Below are 11,943 nucleotides of genomic sequence, written 5' to 3' on the forward strand. Positions count from 1 at the left end.
AGATTCTCTGTGTTTCCATTCTCGACATCTTGCTAATGTGGTTCCCTCTTCTCCAACTTTTTGGTACTTTATCTATGGTCGCGAATTTTAAACTAGATGGATCACTGTTGTGAGCAATTTTAAAATACTTAGAGAGTGAGTTTCCACACCCTTTTTAATATTTGATATGTGTTCGGCAAGGCGTTTCTTGAGGGTTCTTTTAGTCCTACCTATGTATTGGCGTTTGCAGGGACACTCTATGATATAGATGACAATCTCTGTACTGCAGGTAAAAAATTCCTTTATAATATGTTTATGCCCGTTTGTTGTTGCAGTTATTTCTTTTGTTTGTTTCATGAATGATGTTAATTTGCAGTTACCACATTGGCCGCACCTAAAAAAACCTTTAAGGTCCATCCATTTCTGTATTGATGGGTTATTTTTCCCTGCAAACGCCAATACATAGGTAGGACTAAAAGAACCCTCAAGAAACGCCTTGCCGAACACATATCAAATATTAAAAAGGGTGTGGAAACTCACTCACTCTCTAAGCATTTTAAAATTGCTCACAACAGTGATCCATCTAGTTTAAAATTCGCGGCCATAGATAAAGTACCAAAAAGTTGGAGAAGAGGGAACCACATTAGCAAGATGTCGAGAATGGAAACACAGAATCTTTGAAATGGAGACCATGATTCCGGATGGTCTAAACGCAGAATACGAACTTTTTGGTTTTCTATAAATATGGGTTGGGGCCTGCCTTTGAGGGTGAGCTCTGCTGAGTAGCTTAATGCCCCGGCGGGTTCCCCCTTGACGGCAGGCTCACAACATGGAACATCAACCGACTGCTCATGGTACAAAGCTATTCTAAAGGCTAATCGAGGATATGTCAAACAAGAAATTGTTTTGGAATTTTTTTATAAAAGAATTAAAAAATAAATAAAAAATTGTGGCATTTTTATATTTATCTTTGTGGTGTTATGGTTTTATAGACACTATTATTACTATTTTTTATCCTAAACAAAAAGATGTTTTGGTTATATAAATTTTTTATATAGTTTTAAAAGTATTAATACAAAATGTGCACAAACTGATATACGAATATCTAGTGATACATATGTCTATGTCCATAGGTATACACACATAACCCATTAGATTCGTATATATATTCTTTTTGCTATTAGGGCACATGTGTATTATTATTGATCAACTCATGTCTCCTTGGGATCGATATTCTAATTTATCCCTATGGAATCCCACATTCGGTATAATATATTCCCTTCTTTATTTCTCCTTCTAATTCTCATTTTTGAGTAATTTTTTGAGCATATTTTTTTGAGTCCATTTTGTTTCCATGTTTTGAACATGTCTGTCTTATGTGCTGTACCCTATATTTACACACCTAAATAATATATAATGTGTGGTCTTCTAGGTAGTTCACAGTGACAATAGAAACGCAAGAGAATCGTAATGATACCGCAAAGTTGCCACTTGCGATTTATTTTAGTGGAACAAGCGCGCAAGACATTAGGAACTTACATATGCGGTTATACATCGACAATGGTCAAAATAAGCAAAATAAGTAAAATCGCTAAACTATAACAATAAGGATAATGTTTTCTGACCGGATAATGATCTTCATAGGACTTCCGGAACCAGAGTCCGAACCGGGTCTTGTAAGGCTCTTTTGTGGAGGTCGGATAGACACTGAGGAAGGGGACATTCTAGCCCCGAAACGCATCTGGTCTGACCCCCCCAAGTACAAGTTTATGTGAGTGCACCACATCGATCCTATCCAGGAATAACTCTGAACCGATCTGCAAAGCGTAGCCGGTCTGAAACTTCTGCCTGGAAGGTTGGGATATTGCATTTGGATCCAAACAAGCGGGATCGCGTGCAGCAATCAAGCTGCTAACAGGTGACCCATGGCATCAATCGTAGGATCCACCCGACCGCAACAAGAAAACCGGGAGCAAGTTCCGATAGACGGCAGAGGTTTTCTCCTAGTTGTGAGAATCCTCCAACATCGGTAAGAGTGTTCCTTAATTTAACGTCGATCTACTGCTGGATCTATTTCTGACCTAAAGCGGGACGCCGCTGGGCCAGTTACGGAGCAGGACATTGCCTATGACTATTGCATTTTCCACCCATAGTGGTATTATGCTACTTTAAATCGGGAACAAGTATCCGATTAACTTGAACTCTGTTGTACCCTGACATCACAGATTTTTTACCTATCAGGGTCAGCGAACTCTCATTATTCACCAGTTGATCACTGCCAATACTGTATTTCAATTGTTATATTGTAGTTTACTGCCACTGATGTAAGACTCATTTTTAACACCACGTACCCGCTTCATCTGTATTATGGTGTCTGGGGTGAGGCGGTCAGTCACAGTTATCTCATACCACCGTTTATGAGTGACTGATCTCCGCCATACTTTAACCACAATATGCAGAGATTTTGTCTTGATTGCTGCTGACACTACGGAAGTAATTTTTAACGTGTATCGTTGTATTGTATTTTACTGTATCATATCCGTCATTTTAATTACTACAATAAACACTAGTAACCAAGTATCTTAGGAGTCCCCAGTCATCTCTTTTATATTTTATTCTTTTTAAGCAGCGGGGTGACGCTGCAAGACTGAGAGCACCCTTTTTGGTGTATCAACCACCCTGTGCATCCAACTAATATATCATTATTAAATTCAATTTCTCATGACTTGAAACACATTCATACAACACCTAGAATTCTTACTGCCTATAAAGGGGGAGGCCGCTTCATAGGTGAAGGGCTACCAATGTGGAAAGGTTTCTACTCAACAGACAGGAACACAAGGGGTTCAACCTGTGTGTAGGTGATGATGGCTACAGGGCAACGATGTGTAAAAATAATACTTATTCAATATTATCTGGGGCATTGTAGCCAACCCCATTCTAAGGACACGGTGTATGAGCATTATACGCCGGTCTACTACGGATTCCAGCCAAATTATCATGGTGGTAACCTTAAAAATGTTTCCACTCCCAAGGACCATTACCATCTTTTCTACCTGAAAGACACTTGTATAGGGGCCTGGAAATGTTTTTTTTTTTATTCTTCCCCATATCCAGGATGAGATCTGTTGACAGCTTTGTCAAACATCTCTGGGCAGGATGACATTAAATCGGTTTTCCAGGAATTTCATTTGCATATGGATTAAAAGTATTTTTTCTTAGGAACGAAGCAATGGATCACTAAGTGAAAGTAGAATTATATTCAGTTGAGCTAGCCCTACAAGACATTGTGTCTGGTTAAGGGCCCATTCAGACGGCCGCAATTGGTGGAACAGGTGCAGACCCATTCATTGTCAATGGGGACAAAACTGAACTGAACAGAACGGAGTGCGCCAAAATGCATTCCGTTACGTTTAGTTGCGTTCCCATACTGGAGAGCAAACCGCAACATGTTGTAGTTTGCTTTTCATCCTAGGATGTGGAGCAAGACAGATCCAGCATGACCCCTAATGCAAATCAATGGGGACAGATCCGTTTTCTCTGACAATAGAAAATGGATCCGTCCCCCATTGACTTTCAATCGAGTTCATGACGGTTCCGTCTTGGCTATGTTAAAGATAATACAACCGGATCCGTTCATAACCGATGCAGGCGGTTGTATTATCAGTAACGGAAGCGTTTTTGCTGGACCCTGCCGGATCCAGTAAAAAAAGCTAATGTGGAAGTATCCTTATGTTATTCTGTTATTGCAAATGAATATCAAATTAAAATCTCTACCTCTTACTGCTCCCTCCACTTTCTGGGTGGGCTCGGGCGTCGTAGCCAATTACTACACCTCTTTCCTTCAAGTCACTGATGTTCTTCTCAAGATATCTGCAGAACCCCTAGGGAAGAAAAACAAAGCAGAGAACACGATAACTCCTGACACGGGTGACAACAGCTTTTCCATCAGAAGGGCTGGTGAATGGCCAACATGCTGGAGCATCTTCTCCTAACGAATGAATGTAGTGCCCTGGAGAAGGAGGTATTTGGACATTTGTCTATTTCCCCTATGCAAAGTTAAAACTTCTTACTTTATTTCACCTAAAGGGTTAATTTGCACTGTTTAATACTGTGTAACTGCATTTTATATATATATATATATATATATATGTTGTAATATATATCCTGTTCATTATGACTGTATTTACAAGGCTCTGTGGTAAGGGTTAACGACTACTGAGAGACTGTTAGGGCTTTGATTGAGAAGCTGGTAATTTTCCACAGCTGCCATAGGGTTTAAAGAAGGCCATGTGAGGGAAAAACCCAGACCTGTTTACCACCAAAAGCAGACAGCCTGATCTTTTAAGTGTCTGGTTTTAGCTCTGTTGTTATGTCTGGAAACTTTTTTCTGAAAAACATGCTGTGTCATTGCCATTGAGTATCATTGAAGCTCTAATGTAAGTCTATACCAGACGGGAGTTGTAACATTGTATCTGTTTGTTCTGAGTTTCTCCACTCCACCCCTCCTACTAGAAGGTTCTAGTCTAGCAAAAACGGTATATAAAAAGAGAGCAGTCAGAGCCCCTAGTGTGCTGCAGATAGGGAACAGTGCTTGGAAGAGGAGACTCTGCCAGACTATTGAGTGACCAGAAGAAGATGCTGAGACGGGGATACGCTGCCACAGACCCTGGATCACCAGCCTTGGACCAGGGTACCAGCGTTCTGAAGAGAAAGAGGGACAGAAAGCTCAGGCATTTCCGCGACATCAAACCATTCTTCTGCCAGGGAGGAGACTGGAGAAGCCAGCCCTACGCCTCGCCTGTATTGTTTTGTACCCGAATTCCTCCAGTAAAAAAGCACCCTGGTTTACTGCAGACCCTGGCTATCTGGACTTATTTCTCATTGGGGTGCACCACACCTTACCATCCCCTCCGGAGAGCAGCAACACGTGGTGACACCTCAACGGTGTCCGGGGGAACCAGCGTAGCGTGGGGCCACTCCAAACCCGGTCATTGCATGAACCTTTCCTTTTCTCATAGAAAACGAGTGTAGGCAGATCTATGTACTGTGTGCGGCCATGACATAGTTAGGAAGAGCATAGTGACGCCCAACGCACCTTTGTTGGCCAGCTGCACTTCTGACCTATCAACCAGTTTACTTATGGTCTGAAAAAAAAACCTTAGCATATTAATAAATTACTGAGTGGAGATTATAGGAGAGACGAGAGGGAAGGGGGCCAATGACCAATAAGTAAACTAGCACAGAGTAGTAGAGGGCTCTGCTGTATGTGGAACTGAAGAATCACTAAGAGGGGAACGCCCGCTCTATTTTGTATTAGTGGCCATTAATCAAATGGCAAATCATTTTCTCAGACTTCTGTCAGAGGAGACCAGGGGCCAATCACTGGCATAACATGCTGGAGAGGGAGTAGTCGGCTACACTTCACAATACTAGGGCGTCCCAGGAAAAAGCATGGCACACAACGGGAGTCTATGGCAGCGTGCACAACTCTACGGCATAAAGCAGGTGATTCTGCTAGACTTACATTGAAAGTCAATGGGGGACGGATCCGTTTTCAATTGCACCATATTGTGTCAGTGAAAAACAGATCCGTCCCAATTGACTTACATTTTAAGTCAGAACAGATCTGTTTGGCTCCGCATAGTCAGATGGTCATCAAAAAGGCTGCAAGCTGCGTTTTAGTGACTTTCTAAAAAACGCAATGGAGACCAAATGCAGCCAAATTGATGCATTCTGAACGGATCCTTATCCATTCAGAATGCATTGGGGCTTAACTGATCCGTTTTGGGCCGCTTGTGAGAGCCCTGAAACAGATCTCACAAGCGGACCCAGAAACGCCAGTGTGAAAGTAGCCTAAGACAGCTTCCTTGCTGGCTTACATTTAGACCATTTTCTACGCCTAAATCAGGTGTAGCAAATGATGAATGAGACGAGCCTGCTGCCCATCCCTGTCCAAGCCCACTTAATTAGACCTAGTGTGAGCGGGGAAAAGTCGCAGATTGAGGCGCAAATAACCTTTGCGCCACAAATACGCCTAATATAGGCTAATTTCTGGATAATAAATGACCCCCTGTGTGTGTACAGAGCCGTGGTAATAAAAAAGTTTTGTAATCACATCCTGCTGAGGGCGCAGCCATGCTCACACCGTCGGTCACACTGTCCTAATACTATTACCACATCAGCTTTCTTTCATTACAGAACATTTTCCAGCATTACCACAGCCTCCAGTAAATATCATTGAGTTACTGGTATTTCACTCATTTCCTTCCAATTAGGAAAGATGATTAAAAATGAATCCGGATGATTCCCTGCACCTCCAGACCATGAAGGAATACAGCCCAGGGGCGGGCATAGCTCCTCTTCTGCACCCAGGCCTGGCATCGGAATTTAGTCAGGGTGGTATCCCATAGCAGAGGGGTAGCAACTGGGGCAAAATTCGATAGGCAAGTATCAAGATCTCCTGGCTACGGAAACACTGCTTACTGGCACCCCACTTTGCGCCCAACCAGGGTAACGATTCCTGCCAGACCTCCGGGAGTTATGGAGGCCGTGTGTGCGGAGCCCAGTCTGCACGGCTCGTTTCATAAGCCCGGCCACCTCAGCCCAGCACTTAGTCGTGGAAACAGGGAAATGGAACAATCCTTTAACCACAGGCACCGAGCGGAGCTTTAGCTGCTGATATCTCCTGAACAGTAGCAGCTAGAAGCATGAAACTGGTCTTGTTTGAAACCTGCCTTCCAGGCTTTCATACAAGACCAAGATGACAGCTAAGTCTAAGCCAAACAAGAGAAATCAAGTCTGTTAGAAATCAAGTCGGGAATAGTCGGAGGTAAAACTTGCTTTTACTTTCACTTAGAGCTGTATTCACCACATCCTGATTTCTAACAGTGATATCGTCCCATGTACTGAAGATATTGCTGTCATTCTGGTATTGTCTGAAAGCTTGGAATTTCAGCTTTTCAAAGAATACAAAGCTGGTACCAAACCAGAGACATGAGCAGCTAAAGCAGCCCCTTCCCCCCTCACCTTCAGTCTTGAGAAGGAGCTGACAGGCTGCAGGAGGAAAGGGAAAATCGTAAAAAATATATAGAAATGAGTCATTATCATAAGTGTACTGACCCACATAATAAAATGATGTTATTTGTACGACACTGTGAACACCGTCAATAAATTCCACAAAATAATGTCAAAATTGCAGTTTTTTTTTAAATCTTTCCTCCTAAAAATAAATCTAAGTTATTTAACACACGTCAATACCCCAAAATGGTTCCTAAAAAACCTACAATTAATCCCGCAAAATAAAATAAAAATGTACAAGAAAAAATTATGACTGCTACAATACAAAAGGGGGAAATACAATTGGTCCTTAAAACTAAAATGAATGTCACTAAGGGGTTAAAAATGCAATAGTGTCCCCTGAGTTGTGCCAAGATTTACTGCCCCAAGAGGAAGCGTGAAGCGAAAAGATCGTCGGGCGGCTGCTTCAGACCAGGGTCAGTAAGGAATGTGTTTTGTTCTTTTTTCTCCCCCTGCAGTCTCTGTTGTGTGGGGTTGCACTCATGGTTGTAGTGTTTTGCCATTTATGCTTGGGTGCACCTCGCCATATGAGCCCCACTCAGCCGACACTGCCACAACTGTGTGTGGGGGGATACTAGTCCCTTTTTGGTCTGGAGCTTTCTCTGTTTTTATACATTTGTCTGTAACACTATCGTGTTCCCATGATTGCTGCTTTTGTGTATGTTTTTAATGATATACTGTTAATGGATGTCTAATAAAGGAACTTATTGATTATAATAATTTTTTGTGTGGAAGCTTTTTTGAGCATTTTAGGTGATATACGAATAACTCCATGCAAGATATTTATGCTAATTACTTCTTTGGTGTTTTGCACCAAGATTTACTGCAGACACACATTAAAAAGCTACAATAAAAAAAGTGAAAATTTTGGGAGGGTTTTTACAATTTCAACGTGACTGTTATGGATATTGGTACAAGCTTAACCTCCCAGGTGCACTCTTACTCCACACGTTGAAAGCAAGAAGAAAATCCAACACTACATACAGACATATCTGTCACATAGATTCCTACAAAGTCAGTACCTGAGTGGTCTGGATAATGGTCAGGTCGTTCATCTGAGATACCCCTGGACCCATGGCCGCACGCAGCCCCGCTGTACCAAACTCCATCCTGGAGCCAAACCATTTCTCCAGCTCTTTTCTGTCCCCGTCCGACACCAGCTTCTTCACCAGTTCAGATGTTTTTGGATTCTGAAAAAGAACAGGCAAACCCCATGTAGTTAAAATGTGAGTAACACGTCAGAAATGTGAGATTATTCAAATATATTAGTATAACTGCAAAAACTTTTGCAAATTTTAAAACTTTAAGAAGCCCTTCAACTGCATGAAAAGTGGCCTTGCAATGGCATTTCTGGACTTCATCCAGCAGCAGCAATGTGAATTAATAGAGTATCTGAAAGATGTTTTTCTTAAAGGAATCCCTTTAAAAATATTCAGGCTGTTGCTTAGCAACAAAAGCAGCAGGCCATGGATGACATCACTAGATCTTCACGTTGTTGTCACTCACATTGCCTAGAAGTGCTGGTAGATATGCACCACCTACTGCCAGGGACAGGAAGACAGTGCCTGGGGCCCAGCATGGGATCATGTATCATTTCATTTCTGCAGGAACGTTCACTCTCCAGATGGGTGAAGGACCAACACTCAGCACCCCCACCGACCAGCGGCCACCACCAGTGCTGGGAACATAACAGTGGATAAAGCAAGTACAGGGTGGCCCACGAAAAAGTAGCCCGCCTCCAGCGATAGTGTGACAAGATGAACGAGCAAGTGGATTGGTTTTATTAATTGCCCACAAGTCACAAAAGATGCTGACAGTGGTCTGCGTTCAGGTCTCTGCATCTTTGGGCAGGTCGGATCACCTGTGCCAGTGGGGTCAGTGAGGTGTGGCAGGTTGCTGTCACGGCCTCGGTGTTGGGCGCTGTGACACATTTGCCGTACATGCCAGTTGCCTGGGGCAACGCGTAGTTGTCTGCATGTGTGTGCTTTGCTCCCCTTCTCCTGGTTCCTGTCTGGTGCTGGAGGGGTTAACTATCTTGCTGGGTGTGGTCACTAGGCGCTTCTTTTACCGGTGGCTTAAGGCCAGGAATCAGTTGTACGCCAGCCTTGGTGTGTGCTGGAGTTATGCTGCTTGTCTGAAGGTTCCATCTTCTAGTGTGAGGGCCACCTAGTGGGACCTCGATGTCTCCAGCGATGTCTTCCTTATTTCTCCTCCATTTTCCCTAACTTACCTGTTGTTATGTTTGGTGTGGGTTTATGTTCTGGGGTTGTTGTACGTCTAGTTGTTGTTCCATGTCTGGTCTGTGTTTGGTGTATTCTGTCCGGCATGGATGCTAGATGTTCCCGTTTGTCTGTTGTGGCCTCCGGAAGGGGGTCTCATGGTTTCCCAGAGGGGTGAACCAAATGTCAAGTCTGTGAGTTGTTGCTGGAGTACTGGTTCCTGTGTGTCAGTTCGTACTGAGTCCGGTATGGTGTTCGGATTGCAGTACGCTTGCACGGGTTCCAGTACACCTTGGTGTGGTCTTCTGTTGTGCCGTCCAGCAGCTGTGACAGGTAAGTTACCATGCATCCTGGGTTCTTGGTTCAGTGGTTATCCCTGCCACTGGATACTTACCTGCCGTTCCACTTGGCTTTTCTCTGCAACTTGGCCGGTTGAGACTACTGTTTATGCGTTTCTTGGAAGAACAGGTGATCTCTCCCCTGCTCCTATGTGAGGGATTATCAGGGCGACTCAGGGTCCTAGGTATGAGCCGTCCTACCATCCAGGTCCGCTCAATAGGGTGAGGAGTAGGGATGCTTTAGGAGGAGGTGACCTGATCCCGGCATCCTGGCCTAGCTGCTTCCCCGCATACCCCTTTACTATACGGTGGGGGGTTTCCCCCACTCCCCACCGTGACAGTTGCCCCATCTTGTTGGATAAAGCAGGACATGTTTTCTTCTGGAGCATCACTGTTGAAGAGCTGCAAGCAGTATCAGCCAACATAATCCGGCCTGCCCAAAGAAGCAGAGATGTGAATGGGGACCACTGTCAGCTTCTTTTCTGACTTGTGGGTAATTAATAAAAACAACCCACTTGCTTGTTCATCTTGTCATACTATCCCTGGAGGCGGCTACTTTTTCGGGGGCCACCCTTTAGAAGGCAGCCTGTGAAAGAAATTAAGTGGTTAATGAACATGAATTATGCTAATTGCCCTTAAAGGCTGTGTACACCTTCGGAGGCAATTTTTGTTTTACGATTGCATTTTACTCTTATTTTGGCTAAAAATCCTATTTTTGATTGGCCTTTATTAAAAATATTGAGCCATTCTGTCACAAAGGGTTAACTGTTTTTTCTAACTGTGCGACTGATACTTTCCCTTTTGTGTCATCTAATAAAGCTTATCTCTAAACTACTAAGAGGTCATAAACACATAAACCTAAAATCAGTAAGATAAGAAGTGAGCTATAATGAGTGTTTATAATGTCGGAGCGCAGAGATAAGGAGCCCGTCAGCTCCCCAACTGACGGAAAAGACAGAAAACCCACAGTCAGCTGCTAGAGCATCTCCGCTCTGTACAGAAAAAAAAAAAGGACATATTTGTAATAAAGACCAATTGAAAAAATGATTTTTAGCTCAAAATAGCTCAAAGCTGCACATAGCCTTTAGTTGTCGAGTATTCTCCATTTTGTAAGTTGTATGCTTAAATGTCTCGGGCGAATAGAACATCTATGAAGAGCATGACATTTGTTGAATTAAGAGATCAGTTCTGTAACACATTTATAAAGGAACGACAACTAGGGAACGACTCGGACACTGGAGGTGCAGTCCCCTAGTTTGGGACTCCTCCTAAATAGCAGGGACACTGGAAGTTGGACCAGGTCATCAATAACACTAAACTGGACAACCCCTTAAAATGCCATGCCATGGAGCAGACGTCATGTGATTCCACAGCACACTGCAGGCTAGAAGGCACAAGTTTCCAATTTTCCCTCCAGCCTCGCCTGCGCTACTTTCCTGAGCGTATAATCAGCACTAATATTCGGGGGTTTACATCAGGGCCGGGCCATTAATCCCATTCATTCACAGATCCTGCCATTCTCCTGACAACCGTGACGCTGATATTACCCCTATAGGCCAGTCTTGGTGGACACGACTATGGACAGCAGCTGTCAGGCATGAGTGACAGCGCGGGGACACGAGGACGCCATGTGACATCACATATGATTCTGTACACGGACACTGCAGAGCATCACAATGTACACCCCTGGGTGCAACCTCAGGCCACGGTGCACTCCACCACATGAATGAATGAAAGGATGGGTGACTGACAAAACAGACAAACCGGAGAATAAATAAATGAATTAATCAATGGGCGGAGGAATGAACAGAGGAATGAATGAAGGGGCGAATAGATGGAAGGAAGAATACTTTCCTACACTCCTTGATATTGTATTGAACTCAATCTCTGAGGAATGATTAACCCTATACTCCCTGGCTGATTTCAGCTGGTTCAGACAAGGCGCTGTCCTATGACCCCTTCTAGTAATGGCTGTGACGAGCCTCACCTTATCCCAGCTCAGCCAGGCTGCGGCGGCTCTGTCCAGCGCGTCCCCCCCGGAGCTGTCTTCTCCCTTCCCGACCATGTCTGCGCTTCTCCTGTCACTTCCAGCACTTCCGGCACAGCGCGCGTCACGTGACCAGCCGCCTGCTCTCCGGGGGGTGGGCGGTGGTGGAAGGTTGTCATTAGGTTCTAGAGAGAGCGCGGGGAGCCCTAGCGGGGAGGCGGCGGTACTGCAGTCTCTGCCTAACGTGTTGCTGGGAGATAAGGGCCCTATAGCCCAGTATAGAACCTGCAGCGCCAGTCCTTGTCCACAGAGGGCAGTTTTACAGAAATCCAGTTCCATG

General features: G+C 44.1%; 1 protein-coding gene across 1 annotated transcript in view; it reads right to left on the reverse strand.

The window, feature by feature from the left end:
• PGM2 (phosphoglucomutase 2) overlaps nucleotides 1–11,735 on the reverse strand; it is a 56,608-nt gene extending 44,873 nt beyond the window's left edge. Inside the window, exons 1-3 of the mRNA XM_044296640.1 lie at nucleotides 11,604–11,735; nucleotides 8,082–8,249; nucleotides 3,757–3,863 (exon numbers count right to left, since the gene is read on the reverse strand). Of these exons, the coding sequence (XP_044152575.1) occupies nucleotides 3,757–3,863; nucleotides 8,082–8,249; nucleotides 11,604–11,681 (353 nt within the window). The 5' untranslated portion in view covers nucleotides 11,682–11,735. The remainder of the gene's footprint in view (nucleotides 1–3,756; nucleotides 3,864–8,081; nucleotides 8,250–11,603) is intronic.
• Between the last annotated feature and the right edge of the window lie 208 nt (nucleotides 11,736–11,943).

This window comes from Bufo gargarizans, chromosome 1, assembly GCF_014858855.1.
Source record: "Bufo gargarizans isolate SCDJY-AF-19 chromosome 1, ASM1485885v1, whole genome shotgun sequence".
Classification (NCBI taxonomy): Eukaryota; Metazoa; Chordata; class Amphibia; order Anura; family Bufonidae; genus Bufo; species Bufo gargarizans.